The following is a 22,516-nucleotide window of genomic DNA, read 5'->3' on the forward strand; positions in this document are numbered from 1 at the left end:
ATAGGTACAGGAATGATTGGAGGTATTGAAGAAACGGAAATAGTTACTACCAATTCGTCAGACAGAATATTTCCAAACAGGCAAAAACTAAGTGGTAAGGGTTTGGTAGAATCTTCTAAAATATTAATAGGTAGAAGTACCAGATTCGACTGGATATACTTACCAAAATATTTAAGACCCCTGATGTGAACATGCATAGAAATACGCTAGTGATGTAAGCAAAGCTAATGCAACAGTAGTATTGATATTATTTGTAGTAGGTGCAGCCGATTCCGCTTGGGGTAATTGAATGATTCATGGTGAAAACAAAGCAAATGACCTATTGGAAACAAAAATGGATGTCTCTATATTGCTGTAGAATCTCCCAGATATGGATTTGAGAGAGAGAGAGAGAGAGAGAGAGAGAGAGAAAGAGAGAGATATTAATGTCCACTGGACGCCTCAAAGGCGTATGGGATAAAACAGGTACATCAATTCCATACATTCCACTTCGAGTAGTGCACATAGGCACTAAAATGTGCTCATAGGCACCAACTCAAAAAATGAACTAAGCAAGCATACTGCTTTAGAACTAGGGTCATCGAGGAGGCCGTGGAGTAAGGCACTCCTCAACGATAGCTCGCCCTTCGCGGGGGGGAGAGAGAGAGAGTGAGAGAGAGAGAGAGAGAGAGAGGGAGAGAGAGAGAGATGCTATTAATGTCTACGAAAGACCCGAAGAGTCTATGAGACCAAAAAGCTGTTACATGTGATACATGAGAGAGAAAGACCCAGTGAGTCTATGAGACCAAAAGTGATGCAATAGTGTCCATGTAATCTCATCATGGTACAAAAAAAAAAGACTAGAGCTAAGAGCCGGGAATGTCAAATCCAAGCCATATGATACAAAATGGGATCATCATCATCATACAGCCTATGGAGCTAACCCCCCGGTAGGAGGAGGGGGCAGTCAAGGATATCATGCATGGGGGTAGCCTATAGAAGGCTCTATAGATCCATTGGGTGTGGAAAGGTAGCTCTGTGCCTCTCCAAGTTCTCCTCAAGCTGGGGACCACTTCAGGTTGGTGCTCATTTTGAACCTCTTGTGAGGATGGTTCATCATACGGCTCTAACCATGAGACGTGGAAGACATCATGCATAGTCCAATTGTCTAGCAACTTCAACTTCATGGAGACATAACTGAGCTTCTTTACAATAGGATACGGGCAAAGCTTTAGAAAGATAGCTTGGGACAAGGCTTGCCCACTTGCTTTAACCGCTGCCACATGATTCGGAGAAATACCCAATCTCTCTCCTTGTAGTTGACAGCTTGTCTATACTTGTTGGCTTGCTTGATGTATGCTTTCTGTGCTTTGGTTAGGCGCTCCGTCACGGACTCAATCATCTCCAAGAATGTTTCTGTGGTCTTGTTGGCCTCCAATGATGGCGACACCATCCTCGTAAGAAGAGACAAGAAACTGCAACCAAATGCTGCCTCATATGGAATCTTGCCAATGCTAGAGGAATGAGTATCATTGAGGGTTGCGTGAACAAAAGGAAGATAATGTTTTCATTTTGACTGCTTGTCATGATAGTACGATTTGAGAACACCAAAGGCTAGCTGGTATATCTCTGTTTGTGGATGAAATGCACTAGACAATTGCAACTTAGTCCCAATGACATGATGTACAACGTATCCGAACATTGGGCATGGTGGTTAATGTGCAGGAAAATTGTCAAGTGTTCACACTTGGGGTCAAAGAGGACTCAAGGTATTATTAAGGTCCCTTTTTTCATAACCCATAGGGGACAAAGGTTTTAAAACCTAACGACTTTTCTTTTTGGGGATTGTGGCCCTTTGAAGGAGGGTCACGCTATTATTGGAGATGAGGCTTCTTTTGGAGGGGTCGGGCTGAACAGCACGTGGACTTCCTCTCTGTCGGCTACAGCTACATGCACAGGAGTGCTTTTTCGTGTGGGAAGGCTGGTGGGCTGCAGGAAGTGCAAGCTGGACAGTCTCTCTCTCTCTCTCTCTCTCTCTCTCTCGCTTTGGAAGGCTGGTGGGCTGGGCTACTGAGGTGCAGAACTGCAGGCAGCACTGGACAGCGAACAGGGCATCTCTCACGCTTTCTCTCTCTCGTGGAAGGTGGCAGATTGCAGGAGAAACAGAGGGGCGTTGCTGAACAGAGACAGCCGACCACTGTTGGTGCCACCCGTGTATGGCCAGGATAGTGTCTTACCCATGGGACTGTCACTCCATAGGAAGACCAGGACATAGGTCCATCTCCATTTCTGGAGCCACTTCTATGGGACTGTCACTCCATAGAGCGGCTAGATTTGTGCCATGTTCACATGGGGCAAGGCCAGTGTTCCATGTGAAAGGGCCAGTTTTATGGTGTCACATGGACGGGAGCCAGATCAGTGCCACCCGTGTACGACCCATGTTCACATGGGGCAAGGCCACCCAGTGTTCCATGTGAAAGGGCCAGTTTTATGGTGTCACATGGACGGGAGCCAGATCAGTGCCACCCGTGTACGACCAGTGCTGCGTCACATGGACGGGAACCGGTTTCATGTCACCTGTGTGTGATTTGCTTCGTGCTGTATGGACGGGAGCTTGTTGGTGCCACCCGTGTATGGCTAGGATGGTGTCTTACCTATGGGACTGTCACTCCATAGGAAGACCAGGACATATTTATTTATATTTGTCGCGCTAGTTTTGTGCCCGACAGGAACATCTTGTACAAGTTTCATGAAAGGGAGATTTCGTCCATTATTTGTGCACATGCATTTATGCTTGCATGCATAAATTTGTTTTTGCATGACTTGTTTGCGTGTGTCTGCCTGTTATGCCGTGCCAGTACACTGGACGAGGACGCCCCCAGTGTACCGTGGAATGTTGTTTGCTGACTTGGTGGTGTGGTGTGTGAACAGGTGGTAAGTATTTTCATTTTGGCCTTTTTAGGTAAAATCCATAAACTAGAGTAAACCTTAATTTTTATAAGGTATTTATTGTGTTCGCATCCATTTTTTTAAAATAGGGACTGGACATTTGCTTTTGAGGGTGCCCAAAGTGTTAATTCGATCTAAGGTTTTATAACCTTTAAAAATAAAGGCTTTTGCATGGAACCTTTTTGAAAATTATCCACGTGTGGGGTTGGTGGCTTTTCCTTCCTCCTTCACGCTTAGTACTGCCCGGCTGTACCCGCCTCCCTACGGCTGATATACCCGCCTCCTTGTACGGTTGCTGATCCGCCTCCATGTATGGTTGCTGTACCGGCCTCCTATGGCTGCTGTACTCGCCTGTGACAGTCGTGTGGTACCCGCCTCCAACCTACCCGCTTGAAGCTGCTACTGTACCTGTTGCTTTGCAGTACCCACCTATTTACTGCCTATGTACTTGCTGTACCACCTGACCAGAACCTGTTGTACCTGCAACTGTTGGCTGTCCATGTGTACCTGTTGGTTGCCCACGTGTACCTGACCAATACCTGCTGTACCTGCAACTGTTGGTTGCGCACGTGTACCTGCTGCCTGCCCATATGTACCTGTTGTACCTGCCTGCTGAACTCACTGTACGGGCTGCACAAACAGTACTTGCTGTACCTGCACGCATGTAAAGTTCTTGACGTGCTTGATTGTACCTGCTACAAATTGTATCGGTTGTATCTGGATTGTACTCACCGTACCAGGTGCTCTGATATTTTTCTCATATGTTTAAATCTGAAATTTGTAAATTTAAATTCAGAGAATGCTTTAAGTTGTGTAGTGCAAGAGCATGGCATGTATATGCTGACCATGTTCAGGAAATTCTTCCTGGTATGGCTAGTATATTTCCCTGTGTGGTGTTGTTAACTGCGCTCTCAGAGCTTCCGAGAGCAAGTGAAGGTTAGACTCACCAGGGAATTTGGGAGCAAAGCTCATTGGGGAGAACTAGGCCACGTTCCCTCCGCGGTGTACTTACGGGCGTGCCTGTTGGTGCACGGTCCCGGAAGACCAGTGAAAGGCACGTGTACACCCAGTGAAGGTGGGAATGAGCCTGTGATTTGGGGCTACTCCGACCAACACCTCTTCATCGACTTGAACCAGTTTTATTTGGTTGTTTTCACTCCCTTGTGGAGAAATCTGGCCTGTCAGGTCCATGACACTTGCACAAATATAAATACTCCAAGAAATACAAAAAGTATTGAGGGGGGAGCGGGCCCTTTTCGGCCCCAGTGCTGGTGTCATTTGTATTTTCAGTATTTCCAGTATTTCTAGTATTTGTGTTGTTGATGTTTTTTCAATTGTTTAATAACAATTAAATTAAGTGTTCTAAATATGTGTATATTGTCTTCCGATCTGTAGGCCTCCTCTAGGGAGCGGTCACATTGGTATCAGAGCCCGGCCGTGTCTCTTTCTCAAGAGGAGACACGGAGTTTTGAGATCGGAAGCAAGCACGAACACTTAATTCAATGGACAGCCAGGGCAACCCATTGGAAGTGCCGAATTCGAGGGGCCAATCAAGTGCTTCATGGGATTCCGATGCATTGCATGGAAGGCATAAGCCTCTTGAGAGAGTCTATGACAGTGCATACATGGGACAACCATCACGTGGTAAAGAACTTATGCACGAGGAAGAGCCCAATGTATTGAGGGCTGAGTTGGAGCACATGAAGAGGCTCTTGCAGGCAAAAGAGCAAGAGCTGAAATTCTTGCATGAAGACCCTCATGTGCAAAGTATCACAGAAGCCAAGAAAGCTGATGCTCTGGTGGACATGACTTTTGAGTCTATGGCTCGAGAAGTGGGTAAGAAGCCAAGGGAGCTAGCACTCTCTTATCTTATCCGCAAGGGTGACCTTAAAGAGGGAGAGGATGGACAGCTTATGTTCAAGAATCCACCCCGTTTGCAGCACTATTTTGGTCACATTGTATCCAAGGATGGTGTAAGAATGGATCCTTCCAAGATTGAAACCATTCAGAATTGGCCAGAGTTGCAAAATGTACATCAAGTATGTAGTTTTTCGGGGTTATGTTCATATTACAGGCGCTTCATAAGGCATTTTGCTATGATTGCCACCCCTCTACATGATCTCACGAAGAAGAAAGCCACTTTTAAATGGACCCCAAAGGAGCACGATGCCTTCTTGCAACTCAAGAATGCTATCATATGTGGACCCGTATTGATTGTTCCCGACTTGCAAAGGTCATTTATAGTGGAATGTGATGCTTGTGGCGATTGTATAGGGGGTCCTAAATGAAGAAGGTCATGCAGTTGCATATGAGAGCCATCGATTGCATGATGCCGAGCTTCATATGGATATCTATGAGAAAGAGCTCTTGGCTGTAATTCATGCCTTAAAGATATGGAAACATTATCTTCTTGGGATTGAATTTGTAGTCAAGACAGATCATCAAAGCTTGAGATACTTTCTATCTCAAACAAAGCTTTCGGAGAAGCAGATGAGAATGGCAAACTTTCTTTCCATGTTTCATTTTCAGTTTGTACATTCTCCGGGAAAGAAAAATGTGGTGGAAGATGCATTATCCAGGAGGCCCTATGTGGCTGCAGTTTCAGTGGCCTCTCATGGGGACTTATCTACCATGCGAGATTTGTATCATTTGGATGCTGATTGTTGCCATATATGGATTGATTTGATGGTTGGTCACTCACATGCCTCTTATGTGATCAAAGAGGGCTACCTTATGAGGATAACTGCTTATGTGTGGTAAAGGATATGCATCCAAAGGTTATGGAGGAATGTCACGCTCCACCCTATGCTGGTCATAGAGGTATCATGCCTACTACGCGCATGATTGAGAGATATTTCTTTTGACCAAGCATGCGTAAAGACATTGAGGCATATGTACGTGATGTCTTACTTGCCAAAAGGTGAAATTTGTCAGGCAAAAGCCTCCAGGTTTGCTTCAGCCATTGCCTATTCCCTTGCAGCCATGGGAAAGTATTACTATGGACTTGCCTAGATCCCAGCATGGGAATGATGCTATTTAGACCATTGTGGACAGGTTTAGCAAGCAAGCTCACTTCTTGCCCGTCAAGAAAACCATTAAAGTTGATCATATGGTGAAGCTTTTTCTTGCTAATATCTTCAAGCATCATGGTATGCCTAAGTCCATTGTTGGGGATAGAGATCCCAGGACTACGAGCCTCTTCTGGAGGGCTTTATTTGATAACATGGGCACTAAACTTGAGTTTTCATCAGCTTATCATCCTCAAACGGATGGCCAAAGTGAAGCTGCAAATTCAGCCGTGTTGGATTTGTTGAAGTGTTATGTGGCAGATCTAAAGACTGCATGGGAGAAGTATCTTCCACTTGTAGAGTTTGCCTACAATAATACAGTTCATGCCTCCACGGGAAAGGCCCTGTTTGAGATTATTTATGGCAGAGTAGTCTTGCCACCCATCCTTTGTACAAAGAGATTTTTGTAACTGATGAGTATGTGCGTGACTTGGATGTAGCCTTTGCTCAGGTGCGGACTGTCACTGCAAGGTCACAAGATAAGCATAAAAGGGCTGTTGACAAGCATAGAAGAGACATGCAAGTCAAGGAAGGTGATTGGTATTGCTGAAATTTGAGAAAGCTAGGCTTCGGAAGAGGCCAAGACGAGAGGAATCATATCCAAAGCTTTCTACTCGATATTATGGACCCTTCCAAGTGATTGACAAGGACAATGAAGTGTCCTTCAGGCTTGCTTTACCCAGCCATTGGAAGGTTCACAATGCTTTTCATGTGAGTCTTTTGCGGAAGTATGTGGGGCCAGATCCAGAGGAGCCTGTCACACAGAAGATCCGCTAGAAGTTGATGAGCTTGAGGAGACCCTTCAGCCAAAGCAGATTGTATTTCACAAGGAGAGAAAGTTACCACATGGGAAGCTTTCCAGGAGATACCTTATGAAATTTAAAAATTATTTACCAATTGATGCAAAGTGGTAGATGAGGAGTATTTTGCTAACTACCCTCAGCTTCTACAGGCATATCTTGAGGCTTTTCAGTTGAGGACAACTGTTTAGAAGCCCGAGGGGATGTCACCATTTGGTCCATCTCCATTTTTGGAGCCACTTCTATGGGACTGTCACTCCATAGAGCGGCCAGATTTGTGCCATGTTCACATGGAGCCAGGCCAATGTCCCATGTGGAAGGGCTAGTTTTATGGTGTCACATGGACAGGAGCCAGATCAGTGCCACTTGTGTGCGACCAGTGCTGCGTCACATGGACGGGAACCAGTTTCGTGTCACCCGTGTGTGATTTGCTTCGTGCTGTATGGGTGGGAGCCTGTTGGTGCCACCCGTGTGTGATTTGCTTCGTGCTGTATGGGTGGGAGCCTGTTGGTGCCACCCGTGTATGGCCAAGATGGTGTCTTACCTATGGAACGATCGCTCCATAGGAAAACTAGGACATAGGTCCATCTCCATTTTTGGAGCCACTTCTATGGGACTATCACTCCATAGAGCGGCCAGATTTGTGCCATGTTCACATGGGCCAAGCCAGTGTCCCATGTGAAAGGGCCAGTTTTATGGTGTCACATGGACGGGAGCCAGATCAGTGCCACCCGTGTGCGATCAGTGCTGCCTCACATGGACGGGAGCCAGTTTCGTGTCACCCGTGTGTGATTTGCTTCGTGCTGTATGGATGGGAGCCTGTTGGTGCCACCGTGTATGGCCAAGATGGTGTCTTACCTCATAGGAAGACCAGGACATATTTATTTATATTTGTCGCGCTAGTTTTGTGCCCGACAGGAACCTCTTGTACAAGTTTCATGAAAGGGAGATTTCGTCCATTATTTGTGCACATGCATTATGCCTGCATGCATAAATTTGTTTTTGTATGACTTGTTTGCGTGTGTCTACCTGTTATGCCGTGCCAGTACACTGGACGGGGACGCCCCCAGTGTACTGTGGAATGCTGTTTGCTAAATTGGTGGTGTGGTGTGTGAACAGGTGGTAAGTATTTTCATTTTGGCCTTTTTAAAAGGTAAAATCCATAAACTAGAGTAAACCTTAACTTTTATAAAGTATTGTGTTCACACCCATTTTTTTTAAATAGGGGCTGGACATTTGCTTTTGAGGGTGCCCAAAGTGTTAATTTGATCTAAGGTTTTATACCCTTTAAAAATAAAGGCTTTTGCATGGAACCTTTTTGGAAATTTTCCAGGTGTGGGGTTGGTGGCTTTTCCTTCCTCCTTCACGCTTAGTACTGCCCGGCTGTACCCGCCTCCCTACAGCTGATGTACCCGTCTCCTTGTACGGCTGCTGATCTGCCTTCTTGTACGGCTGCTGTACTCGCCTCCTACGGTTGCTGTACTCGCCTTACAGCCGTGTGGTACCCGCCTCCAACCTAGCTTGAAGCTGCTATTGTACCTGCTGCTGTGCAGTACCTGCCTATTTATTGCTTGTGTACTTGCTTTACCACCTGACCAGAACCTGCTGTACCTGCAACTGTTGGCTGCCCATGTGTACCTGCTGGCTGCCCACGTGTACCTGACCAGTTCCTGCTATACCTGCAACTGTTGGTTGCCCACGTGTACTTGCTGGCTGCCCATATGTACCTGTTGTACCTGCATGCTGAACTCACTGTACCAGTTGCACAAACAGTACCTGTTGTACCTGCCTGCTGAACTCACTGCACCAGTTGTACAAACAGTACCTGCTGTACCTGCACGCATGTGAAGTTCTTGACGTGCTTGATTGTACCTGCTACAAATTGTATCGGTTGTATCTGGGTTGTACTCATCGTACCAGGTGCTCTCATATTTTTCTCATTTGTATAAATATGAAATTTGCAAATTTAAATTCAGAGAATGCTTTAAGTTGTGTAGTGCAAGAGCATGGCATGTATATGTTGACCATGTTTAGGAAATTCTTCCTGGTGTGGCTAGTATATTTCCCTATGTGGTGTTGTTAACCGTGCTCTCAGAGCTTCGAGAGCGAGTGAAGGTTAGACTCACCAGGGGATTTGGGAGCAAAGCTCATTGGGGAGAACCAAGCCACGCGGTGTACTCCTTGGCCTGCGTTAGTACGGGCGTGCCTGTTGGTGCACGGTCCCGGAAGACCAGTGAAAGGCACGTGTACACCCAGTGAAGGTGGGAATGAGCCTGTGATTTGGGGCTACTCCGACCAACACCTCTTCATCGACTTGAACCAGTTTTATTTGGTTGTTTTCACTCCCTTGTGGAGAAATCTGGCCTGTCAGGTCCATGACACTTGCACAAATATAAATACTCCAAGAAATACAAAAAGTATTGAGGGGGGGGCCGGCCCTTTTCGGCCCCAGTGCTGGTGTCATTTGTATTTTCAGTATTATATTGTCTTCCGATCTGTAGGCCTCCTGCAGGGAGCGGTCACAGCTACTCTTGGTCCCTTGTGAGAGGAGGGATTTGCAGCCTAAGAGGGTAGGAACAGGAGCAATTCTAGCATGTTTTTGGAAGGGTTCGTGGGCTGTTTTATGGCAATGTGCATGGGCCAATTGGCTGTGTTTTCAGGGCCTCATGGATGTACCTTCTTGGCAGATTAGAGGTGAAGAACAGTGTGGTGTTTTGAGCATAGGGTTGTGTGAAGCCTCTATGCTGAGAGGACCAGAGGACTGGCACTTTGGACATGCATATGTATAAGCCATGTTTGGCCATGTTGTTTTTAGTTGAACTCTTCCTTAAATGTGAATAAAGAAATACCGAAAGGGGTGCCAAGCTTTGGGACCAACAGGTGTCGTTGTTTTCTTGTAGGAGTGCTCTAGCTCCCTTTTGTTTGTTTACGTTGCTGATTTACAGTTGTCTTAGGGCTACAATTTGTCTACCGCACTTTGGTTTCTACTAAAGGCCGGTTTGGGTGAAGTTATCAAACAATGCTCTCCAAAAATGGGAAGTAAACTTGGGATCTCTATTTGAAGTAATTGTCCATGGTAAACCACAAACTGGGTACCAAAGTTAGAAGAACAAGCGAGCAATATCTTTTGTTGTCGTTGTCTGCTTACACGGAATAAGCATGCAAAACTTATTGAACCGGTTAACAATGGTCAAACACCATGTATTCTTGGCTCCCAAAGCCTCTAGAAGAGGACATGCGAAGTCCATACTGATGTCTTGAAAAGGTCTCTCAGGAATAGGCAAAGGCTGTAGCAACCCAGTCTGCTTTGAGTGTGAAACCTTCACTTTTTCTCAAATTTGGCATGCCTGGACATACTGGTGGACATTTGTCATCTTTGGCCAATAGAATAACCACTTCAACTTTTCCAAGGTACTGTTGATACCTTGTTGACCCCCAACAAGAGAATCATGGTAGACATTTCTCATCTTTGGCCAATAGAATAACTGCTCCAACTTTTCCAAGGTATTGTTGATACCTTGTTGACCCCCAATGTGACATGTGAGAGATTGACCGTCGTAAACACAACCTTGGGCTAACTAAACTTCACTTAATGATGCTTAAGAGATAGACAAATAGTGTCAATGCAATGTAATGCAGCTATATTAGATGAATGGGTTTACAATGAGATCTAAATAGATCTATGATGCTGTCCTAGATGAAGATCCTTCTCGGGATGAGATGATGGGCTGAATGCTGAAGATGAGGACTGTTCCTTGCTCCAATGCTGAGGTCCACCCTTCGATGCCGGCTTCCCTCTATATAGGAGGTAGGAATGATGAACTATATGCTGAATATGCTGCCTATGATGCTGAATATGCTGATTTGATGACTATATGCTGGATGAACTGCTGTCCCACTGACTTTCCCTTGTCTCCTGGGAAGGAAACGCTGAAGGGAAGCTTGGAACTGATGCGATGCTGTCTGTATGCTGAAACGCTGCTGAACTGATGCTCTCCTTGTTGCCTGGGAAGGAACGTTGAGGAGATGGATGATCTATGTGCTGCTGATCTGAGATATCCTGGACTGAATGGATGCGCTTCTTATATATATGTGGGAATGATGATGGTCGGCCAGTGTGCTACAGTCGGCCAGCTCCTGGATGCTCATGACTTGCCATATAAACCCAATTGCTGTCGGCTGGTTATTACATGCTGTCGGCTGGTGCTAACAGCCCCGACCTGATGCAAATAAATGCCTTACATGCTCATGAAGACTAAAGTGCTGATGTTGGTGCTGAAACACCCCAATATACATGCTTATGCTGATATATGCCTGAATAATACTTAAATGTCCTGTTTAATGCATGATGATGCCACGCCACTTGTACACCTGATGGGTGTGCACGTGATGGGTGTGCACGTGACACCCAACAAGAGAATCATGGGCATCATGAAGAACTGCTTGGCTTTTCTCCCTTAATACACAACTGGTTTTTGTAGAATAACCAGCCATCTAGGACTGTATAATGACCTGGTTTTGAACTGAGGGCTTACATGTATGGAGTCTCAAATTCTATTGAATCCGCATACTATGGCTTCATACTATCCAAATCTTTTCCTTGAATTTCTAGCACAGTTGATCCCTCCAAAGTCTGAATGTTGGACTTCTGACTAAGAGCATCGGCAACAGGGTTATTCTTGCCAGGGACGTCTTTATTCATACCTCCGAACTGTTGGAAGATTTGACTCAACTTGGCTTGCCTATCACTCCATTGGGCACTAGGCATGGTTTCCAACCATTTAAGTACTTGATGATCAGTCTTCACTATGAATTCTCTCTCGTAAAGGAAAGGTTTCCAATGCTTTAGAGCTTTATCACCCCTAAAAGCTCTTTGTCATATATCGAATAATTCTTCTCAGTGTCATTCATCTTGCAGCTGTAATAAGCCACTGGTCTGCCTTCTTGTTGTAAAACAAAACTGATTGCAATGTTTCTAGCATCAGTGATAACCTCGAATGGGTCATCCCATGATACTAGCTCGAGCATTGGTGCTTTTGAGGACACTTTCTGTAATGCATGGAAGGCCTGAAGAGCCTTGTCCGTAACGGATACTTTTTGACGACGCGTCTTCACGCCCTTGAGCAAATCTGTAAGGTGTGCTGCAAGGTCGACAAATTTATCCACGTGGGTGCTATAGGCCTTGCAAAGATCCACAAATGATCTGATTTTGTGAGCAGTCTTGGTTACATCCCAATCCAGTATGGCTTGCACCTTTTCAGGGCCAATGCCAATACCAGACTCATTGATAACATATTCCAAATAATGGTCCTCTAAGAGAACAAATGCACTCTTTTTCTCGTTAATGTAGAGCTCCGGCAGGACTGCCCATTGGCACCTTTTTTCTTCTTGTTTGTTGTCAAGGCCATGAGCAGTCTTCACTCCACATAATAGATAGGGCTACAAGGGCTACATCTTTTCATCTGCTCGGAGGAGCTGCTTGACTCAGAGTTTACAGACGACATAATGGCATTTTTATCTGGGGATGACAGGAAACTCGCTTTGATGCGATTGAGATCTTCTACTGTGCATCCGGCGCACAAATCAAGTGGCACAAGTCATGTGGGTTTGGGGTTGGCTCATCGCTTGCCCCTACTTGGAGGCCACTTGAGGTATTGATCCCGAGTGGCACTCCAGTTCGCTATCTTGGATGCCAGGTTGGTATCAGTATTTTCTCGGAGCAGTAGTTAGCCCCCCTTCTTTTGATCATTCGGAAGAAGTTGCTATATTGGACTTTAGCTAGGCTTTCCTTAGCTGGCCAGGTCGTGGTGGCGAACCAGCATCTCCGAGCCACACTGTGGTACATCACCTCTTGCTAGGCCTTTTCCCGGGCTTGCATTGGTTAGGTGCCACGGTTGATCCGCAACTTTCTTTGGGCTGGTAGTGATGGGAGGCCTGCACAGACTAAGGTGGCTCGAAGAGTGATCATCTAGCCTTGACATAGGGGGGGCTTGGATATCCTCGGCCCCTCTATTTAGAAACCGTGCCCTTTTGGGCAAGTTGATAGTTCATGAACTTCTTCTAGGAGGTGAGCCCTCGAAGGACTTTCTCCTAGCCCGGATCTCCACCCGCACCCTTGTTTTTGGTCCTAGAGTACGAGATAGATTTTCATGAAGATGCAGGCACGTGGCTTTAGCCCAGTATTTGAGGACAGATTTGCAGCTAGCCTCTTGCAAGCTTGGGACCACCTCAGGCGAGCCCTTCAACAGTCCACTCCAATTTCATTAGAGGAGCACCTTGGTCAGCCCTCACCTTATCTATCGGACCGCATGGGAGACTCGACAGAGCAAAACCCCCTTTGGAGGCTTTTAGTGGATGCACCTTGCAGAGGGTGAGGGTGATAGGATTACATGAGCATAGTTGGCACATTGACCCTCCACCGGCCAAGGTGGCCAGAGAGGGATTCTGCGGTTGTGGCTATGGGGGGTCACCCCCTCACACGACCTCAATGGATATGCCCTTTGATAGAGAGGAAGCTCCCGTCACCCCTTTCTTGGGTACACCGCACAACTGGGCTGGAGGATTCAGATGCCTCTGTTTCTTTCTATGGCAGTTGGCGCATTGGAGCCTTGCAGTTGGCACTTGGCACTTGGCTGGCCATTGGAGTTAGGCCAGTAGTTTGTTAGAGGTGTGGCCATCTTCAGGAGTCACAACGACATTGCCTTTGGGATTGTCCGAAGTCTCAACAAGTTTGGCAGAGGATTCTCCGCATTTTCACTACTAAACCACCCCCCCCCCCCCCCCCCCCTTTTTCCCTTTTGCCACGGTACAGTTACTTGGGGCATAGTTGCTTGGGCTACTGAGGTTGACGCCACTATGGCATATGAGGAGGATGTTTGGGGGGGGGGGGGGGGGGGTGCTTGCCTTAGAGGTCTCTCATCTCCACAGGCCCAGTTCTATGTCCCACTTCGGATCATTGGACTCCCGGTTCCCTGGTTCTTGTCAGAGGTGGGAGATTTGCAATAGTATTGTTGCGTGGCATATTTGGAGAGCTTGCTATAGTGAGGCTGTTGAGGGTCCTCATCCCACCAGTGGAGTCCATACGGAGCATCTGGAATCTGGATTGATATCATTCATACCCTGCGTGGACATTGGGGGGGAAGCTTCAAGGCGGCTCTAATTGCGTGCAAAACCACTGCGAGGTCTTTCTGTGGATTTGGTTTCACAGGCCTTTTCTCACTGACAGTGTGGTGAGCCCACTTGGCATTATAGATCACTTGTGTGGTTGTCCCCCGTGCCCCCGTGCCCCCCCTCCCCCCAAAACAAAAAAGAAGAAGAATTGTATGAGCTACCCTTCTCCTAGAGCGGCCAGCCGGGGTTGAAGAGCACCCTTCCCCCCTTTTTTCAGTTTTCTTGATTATCACTCCCCTCCATGGAGCCGAGTTTGTACTCAGTCAGCATGGCTGTTTTGCTTGGTAACTTATAGAAGGATCTCTTTCCTAGGGAAAAAAAGGGAGTGGGGGGGGGGGAGTGGGGCAAGAGTATCGGTGGAAGGTTCTGACTGGGCATTTGGTAGAGTTTCTATGCGTATGTATGCATGAGGGGTGGTCGGTGTTCCAGAAGCTTGCACCATGCCTCCCCACTATCTGCGCTGAAAAAAAGTTGGTATAATTCATCCTCACGTTTGGCTAGGAAAGCTCAATTCTTGTGGTGAGTAAGGCGTTTGGTTTTGAGAGAGAGAGAGAGAGAGAGAGAGAGAGAGAGAGAGAGAGTTATATTAACGTCTACGGAAGACCCCAAGGGCCTATGAGACCAAAAGTAATACAATGGTACCATGGATACATTGAGCCATGGAAAACTGAAAGAAAAAGCAAAATGAAAACATTTGACAGTACATGTGATCAACAGATGATCCTGTGTAGAGTGAGATATGTTGTGATCAGCTAATGACGATACCCGCCTTGGCTAGAACCGATCTGATGGTGGAGTGAATGTCAGGCCTCTGTGATGGGAACCTCACGAATCTGTTTCTGTGTGGTGGAGGGTCCTGTTGTTCTGGGTCGGGGACGTCTGGCTTGTAGAATGGATCGAGCTCTCTTGCTTAGAACTCCTCTGGGGCGTGGGTACGGGTGGTGGGCTCTCATGTTGTGGTAGAGGAACTGTTGTGGGCAGTGGATTCCGATGTGGATTTGTGTAACCCAAAGAAACCTGTGATGGCTGTCTGTGAGGTGTCCTGTTGGAGCCGGGGCTGTCTCTCAGCATGCTGCCTCAAGGCTACATCCCTGTGTCGTTTGAGCTCCATCACGTACATGCCCAAGCACCTCTGATCCTCAAACTGCATCACCCGTGTGAGTGGTCCGAATCCCTCTTGGAAGAGGCAGTGGAATCTCCCCTGTATCTCATAGTAAGCCAGGCAACTGAACATATAATGGGCCTCATTCTCTACTGCTCCTGTGGTGCATGCTGTGCATGTCCTCTCCTCATGTGGGATATCCTCAGCTCTGCCAGTCTCTACTTTGAGGTGATGGGAGGATACCCTGAGCTGGCCGATCGTGATACGCATAGCATGTGACATGTGTATCTGTATGTGTCCTGGGATCTCAAAGAATCCATCCTCGGAGAGAGAGAGAGAGAGAGAGAGAGAGAGAGGGAGAGAGAGAGATTTATTGATTGATTGATTGGTTTGTTGTGGCTATTTGGATCAGGCAAATTGAGGAGGATTGTAATTTTCTTAAATGTCAACAGATCATGGACTACAGTCTTTTGCTGGGACTTCATTTCAGAGCCCCACAATATACAAAACTGAATTCAAGGAATGATTTCGAGGAAGGAGGCATAACACCTACTATTGATGATGGTACGATCTTGATAAGAGAAAATGCTTTAGTTCAGATTTTGTAAAACATCCTTTGTTAGTTCTTCCAAGATTCTATTGATGCACTGTGCCCTTTTAAAATCAGGAAACAGTTTCCTGGTTTACAAACGAGGAGATAATAGATCTATAGAAAAAGTGTACTGCTTGATTGTGTAAGTAAAAACTCTTACAGTCACGATATACTTTTTTTTTCTTCTGATTTTTGAGGTAAGATCTGGTAGGGTGTATACTTTCGGGTAAAGTTAGGTTCTTTACATCTAAAATTCATGCAATTTTCAGCAGCCTTGTAAACAAGAATAGACAAATATGTGACATGCATCTAGTCAGCGTAACCAGAGCTTTATTAACCATGATCTTATGGGTCCTTAGCTACCAAGTTTTTTTAAGGGTAGCATATGCTAATACATAAGTCCTATTATGGAGTGTTCTTTATGGCTACATTTGATAGGCTAGACAAAGAGTGGAGACCCCTACGACATAACCTCTGATCAGTGCTTGATTAGCATATGCTAATAGGATCTAATAGGATAAGTCCTACTATGGAGTGCTCTTTATGGCTGCATTTGATAGGCTAGACCTGGTCTATATAAGAGTGGAGATTCTTTGGACATAATCATCTGATCAGTGCTTGATTAATGACTAGTTAGTGCTCTGGATGAGACATGACTAACAACAAAGTTATGGACGTAGTGTGTAGTGTAACGACACACAGGGTTGCAAGGGATCATTGTGAATGTGCAACACAACTAAATATGCTTGCTGGGAAGGCTCATCAAGGGGCTGTAAGGTTGGGTTGGTATTGAGATTTAATCCCCTAACGTTGGTGTGCTGTTTTGGCATCTGAAGATGTGGGGATCTATCAATTTGTATCAAAGAGACGAGATCTTGAAAGGAACCAGCAGGTATACCGTCAAGTTTGATAGTATCACCTTGACCAGGTAACAGCATCTCTTGACTTGCATCAAGTTTGAAAGTATCACCTTGACCATGTAACAGCCTCTTTTGACTTGCATCCGTTCCATTTATCAAGTGTACAAGCAATATTGGCGTGTTTGATGTTGTCTGTAGGTGGTGAAAAAAGGGGTGAGTGGAGAGACGGGAGAGATGTTGTCAGAAAAGATAAATTGATGGTGAGCTGGAGACTGGCTGTGAGGGGATTAACCACTTCACGATGGCTTGGATAGAGACTTAGCACTATAGATTCTATAGCTTTAGTCTAGTTGAGGGCAAAACTTCAGTTTTGCGAAGTTGAAAACAACTTCGGGTGCGATGTCTAATTCATCGCATTGGATTTGATCAGGCAAATGCAAAAAGTGAATCAGATCATGGAAGTTCTGCTGAGAACATGTGATATGGAGTAATGAAGATGTATGTAAGCAATGATACAAGCATGGTCGGTGTTCCATTAATGAGACCAAAGGTGTTAGATAGGTGTGCACAAGAAGGAAAAATGAAAGCTGTCCCTTGGCCTGCCTATTTGTCCGAGGTCAAGGTGCATACCCATATATAGACACGAACAGTCTATAGCCCATTGTCCAACGCTTAGCATTGTTATGGAAAAAACATGAAAAACATGGGCTAAAATATAGACAGGGATATTACCCTCCCATCACGTAGATCCAGGAAATATTAACCTCCCACAAGGGCCTTCTCACACTCGCTAGCTTGCAAAGAACACATGCCTGTGGCATCTCGCTTGGACAAGGATACATGAGAATCAATCTTCACTTGATTGGTTGATTGATGTCATGACAAGGGAACATGGGAAGGAGCCTGCACATGATTAGCTAACTTAATACAGGACACATAAAAATGAGGTTTGGTCTCCTTGAAATGACAAGCGTAACATACACGATGAGGTTACATGCAGTTTATTCTGCACACGAGTGGATGACCCGATTACAAGGCAAGAACATTAGACAACCTTTCAATTCCCACAGATGCTATTTGATGGTTCACAGTAAGGAGATTACAAGGGAAGAAGAAAATGCATTGGCGCCCACTGAAGGTTGGCAAACATTATGCCATTCCCATGGAAAGGCTATATCTCACATATGTGGTTGATGTTTGTTTTTGGAGATCTTTCAGCAGTTATGATGAGATTTTCGGACAGTGGGGGACTTTGCTTCTGATCCAATGGGCACCTGGGACCCACTTTGAAGCCTTGCAACAGATCAGTTGGCCATCTGAACTTCCAACAGCAAAAGGGTCTCACCTAGGTATAGTACTTAGAGACGCTGCTCAGGATAAGGAGATTTAGGGAAGCATGTTTAGTGGAAAGCAGAGGAGCCATAAAAGGGCTCACCTGGACGTAATACTTGGAGAAGCAGCCAGAGAGAAGGCTATTTAGGAAGCGTATTTAGTGGGAATCGGAGAGGGTACACGTCAATGTCTCATCGCCATGGGTTGTAGAATGAGAATACACCATAACCCTCTGCGAAATATCAAGGAGAGGAGAGAAGAACCACAGTAGGGGTCTTTAGCACATCTGTGCTCCTGGAGTTTGGTTCTTGCATAGCCCTGGAATCACCTTGAAGGCATTCTTGGCGGACAGATGATGGTCAGGGCATATCCACACAAGCGGGGGCGGGTGGGCCGGATCATCATGGACGGGCAGCACTGGCGGTGCAAAAGGGCAGTCTCTGTGGCACCCACGGCGGTTTTTAATTATATATTTACCTATTTAATAATAGTAAAAATACAAAAATAGAGAAAAAAAATAAAAAAATAAGGAAAATAGAGTGGGTGAGGGGTTATTATTATTACTTTATATACGTTATAATATATATATATATATATATATATATATATATATATATATATATATATATAATGTATATATAGTATTATATATACATTATATATATACACACACACACACACACACACACACACACACACACACACACACACACACACACACACACACACACACACACACACACACACACACACACACACACACACACACACACACATACATATTATAGTTAAAAATCATAATAAATCAGTAAATAAATAATAAAAAACAGAGAGGGGGGGTAAAAATAAAAATAAAAACAAAAACCAATGGAGGGTTATTTCCTTTCACTCTCAAGAAATTGTGATGCCATGGTGAGGATATTGTCCCTGATACTGCACATTCTCTAAGCACAATGCCTTTGCTGCTCTGGTGTATGGTGTGTGAAGATTAGCCAGGAGCCAAAAGACAATGTTGAAAAAACAGAGTCCCAAGGCCCTCATGAGATGTAGCAGTGGATATCCACCTGATGTCCAATGGGCAAAGGCACTAGGATTCTTCCCAAATCAATGGTTTCCACAGTCTAGCTTCCTCAATGCTGGGTGGGTTCTAGAACAGGGCTGGTAAGAGTTTGGTCCACAATGGGTGGAGGCTGTGTGCCAGTGGGGGACCGGAGGAAGCCTCACTGTGGAGCTCAGCGGATGTGAATATCCATCTGTAACCTGGAGTCCAAGGGCAGCCAAGTTTGACAATGCAATTTGCAACCATGGTGCCAAGGAAGGCCTTTTGAGGGTTCCTCTCTTGGCGAAAGGCCAGGACTAGAAGTTTGCATATAACAGGGCCCTGCCCTGGATCTTTGGATCCACTATGCCTAGGCCCCTTGTGTTGGGGCAGCCCTGTGTGAGTAATAGTGTCCCATGAGGCTTTGCTCGTAAGTTTCGGTTACCATTTTCCCCAGACCATAGACAGGTTCAGATTGATTGCAGTACTTGTGTAGTGCGGAAGCAGAAGCATCAGCATGAGGTCATGTACCAGTACTTCCAGCATAGTTCCTGGAAGTTGTTTTTATTTGTGGACAACCCAAGGTAGTGTGTGAAACTACATTAGTTCATCATATTACATTCAAAGGAGACAAGGTTGTTAATGTTGCTTCATAGCAAGCCAATTTGCTCATTTATAATCAGCGTCATCAACAGTGGGCTCCAAATCTATCACATGAACTGGGGCCCTATGATATCTTTCTCTCTTGTTCAGTGCAAGGGTTTTTGTGTCTTTAGGAACTTATCCGGAAGGTCTGGTGCTGGTGGCTCATGAACCAAACGACAGTACCCAAGGCTCCCACATTCGTGGTAGTTCTCTGCGTGCAGCAGCTGCGGGGGATGAACAAGTAGACCTACTTGCAGGAGCTGCAAGGTGAGTCAATATTTCCCAGCCAATTTATGGGTGTTAAATCATCATATGTGTACCCTTACGTATGCTTCAAGGCTCTCTTTTTAATTGCCATGCATTTCAAGTTTAATTTGTCAGTTGCAAGTGTAAGGTGATTTTGATAGCTAAGCTAACTCCTATGATATTTATTATGGGGTTTGATGGATAGAAAGGAGATTAATTTTTCTTTTTCCTTTTTATAGACTACGGATTCAATTAGGAGTGAACATGCCAGCGAGGGCAGATCGGAGGCCCCTTGTGGCTGGTAAAGATACAATCTTGGAGGATGATGTCTTTAGTGAGACATATGATGTGGTTCTATGCTTAGGCATAATTGATATCCTGCAAGAGTATAACGTGGTAAAGAAACTGGAGCATGCCTACAAGGCATTGCAGTTCGATTCTGTCTCAATATCTGTTGTGGATCCACAGCTTTACTCTCAGAGGTTTCAAGAGTTTCTACGAAAGGTGTTCCCTGAAAACGTCTTATAGTACTTCCTGGACCCAAGTTGGTGGTAGTCTTTCCAATATTTGATGAACTTTATTATATTATACTGCCTCTTGGGATTTATGCGAACACCTCAGTCTCACCTTGAGGTTCATGTTGGGTGGCTTTTTTGATTTCTGCAGCTAAAGAGTGTATTCTATGTATGAGTAACAGGCAAAAAAAAAAAACAAGAGCATATTACCTGTCCATGGAGCACTCCACACTTGGACACTCTTGTAACAAGCTTGTTTTTGTGCTTCTCAAATGTTCATAAACTCTCAAGCATCACATATGCACACAATATCATGCCACATGTTACATGTTGAATCAGTATATGCATACGAGAACACATTGATAGCTTATTTTCATCCTTGCATCATCCTTCCAGCATCATCTTTGGACCTTGCAATGGCACTTGATTGTTTGAAGAGTTACAGATTATGGAATTAAAGATTAATATTGAAAGCTTCCAATTGTGACTAAAAATAATCCTTGACGTCAAAAGTACTCTCTCTCTCTCTACTTTTTTAAATAAGGTTTGTTGCAACTTGAACTTTTTTTTGAAATTGAGCATTCAAACTTGTAAGGAAAATTAGAAATGGTGGGCTTCCTAGCTCACCTTCGCCATCTGTCCAGCAGCTTTACACCCGTGCACAATCTGCCTCACCATCGCCGTTTGCCACACCTGCATCTATGGCTGCTGCCCCTCTGGTGCCTGGGCTGCTGAGAGCTTTTCGAATTCACTCAGAGCTGATGGGTGTAGTGTGCTGCCCCTGTGTGTGTGAGCTGCTGCTGTAACCTGTAAACGAAAGGCCTGAAGTGCATCCTGCTCCAGTTGGTGCTTCCGTCCCCCTTAAGAATTTTCAGAGCTTTCTCAATGGTCTTGAATAAAACTTCTTTCAACCCCCGTTTCTCCAACTTCTTCGTCTGTGTCAACATAGAGAAATTTTTTTACCGTGTCGCTTGTCCTTTGATTGGCATCATGGCTTCTGTCCAAGCCAATCATCCTCTACCCCCACCGGCACTCTTGTTTTCCAAAGACCAGCCTGGAAAGTGTGCCCATGTGTACACTTATTCAACACAGACTTCTCCACTCAACTGCTTTCTTTGACTCTCTTTGTTGCTTTCTGTGACATTTATTGGACTTCCCTTTTCTTGGAGACTCAAGATTATTATTTGTTTGGGGCATGGCATCGGACTTTGCACATGGCTATGTCCATAGCTGCAATGGAGTTGGGCGGTCTCCGTGGCTAAAAGGATTTGACATTTATTGAGCACTTGGGATAGAGGCAGTGTGGATCAGATGACCTGTATGGCTAAATACGATGCCACACAAGGTTCCAATTGATTTGGGGAAGGCCTAGGCAATGGGTCATACCATGGGCCAGGCTTGCATCACTTGCCATGGTCTTCCCATCCAGAATTATACTTGAATAGCTATCCTGAGTGATTAGGCTCAACGACGTTTCTTGAACAAATAGTGCCTATGTGTCTATAACATCTAGGGCCAATGGATATATTGTAGGTGGTGTGCATGGGCATTGGGAAAAAGTTGGGTCCTCGTGTAGAAGATTCATCTAGTGAAAACTCATAACTCTTTGCTTTCTTCAACACTTATTTGAGTGCTTTCTTTCGCTCTTACACATGGTTTGAGATGGAAAATTGGTGGTTGATGTGTAACAAGATTGGCCGATTAGGCAGGTGTTGATGAGGTTGGGTGGTCCATGAGAATTGAAGAATTTAGGACACCTAGTATGGTAGGTGTTGAAATATCGAGCTCATCTAGTGAGACGGTGGACACTGATGATCCGCCTGGGGGATAGGTCTCACACTTACATCATTGGCATGGTTGGTGAGATCATGGGTGATATGTGGCTAGTGGGATGACAGGCTGTGTGACAGCCATTCTAGAGACTGGCATAGTTATAGCGCCAGCTCATTTAGTTGGGTTCACACTATACAGAATCCTAGTATGTATTTGGTTGAGTACCTTTCATATGTGTGTACTCTTATCTTTGCATATGGGTGTTGAGTGTTGAGTGAAGAAGAAGAAGATTTTCAGCCTCTCACCTTGTGTGCTCTCTTTTAGGGTTTTGTGAGTGTGTGTGTGCTTGCAAGAGCTCAAGCTCTCTTTTTCCCTGCATCTTTTTATGGTATCAGAGCTTGGTTCATGCTAAGAGCTGAGCTGCAAGCAAGAGAAGCACAGGAAGC

The 22,516-nt window shown here is 45.3% G+C and overlaps 1 protein-coding gene across 2 annotated transcripts in view; it reads left to right on the forward strand.

Moving 5' to 3' along the window:
- The window catches only part of LOC147604999 (phosphatidylinositol 4-phosphate 5-kinase 9-like), a 37,184-nt gene extending 16,594 nt beyond the window's left edge, over nt 1-20,590 (forward strand). The window contains exons 6-8 of one of the 2 annotated variants that reach the window (XM_086794394.1): nt 15,481-15,632; nt 19,668-19,803; nt 20,022-20,590. In XM_086794394.1, the coding sequence (XP_086650520.1) occupies nt 15,481-15,632; nt 19,668-19,803; nt 20,022-20,310 (577 nt within the window). In that variant the 3' untranslated portion in view covers nt 20,311-20,590. Of the gene's footprint in view, nt 1-15,480; nt 16,781-16,950; nt 17,102-19,667; nt 19,804-20,021 lie in introns of those variants that run through there. The other variant, XR_015265265.1, reaches the window with a different exon arrangement.
- Nucleotides 20,591-22,516: the final 1,926 nt, after the last annotated feature.

Source organism: Cibotium barometz, chromosome 60 (genome assembly GCF_041138505.1).
Source record: "Cibotium barometz isolate CiBa-2024 chromosome 60, ASM4113850v1, whole genome shotgun sequence".
Lineage (NCBI taxonomy): Eukaryota > Viridiplantae > Streptophyta > Polypodiopsida > Cyatheales > Cibotiaceae > Cibotium > Cibotium barometz.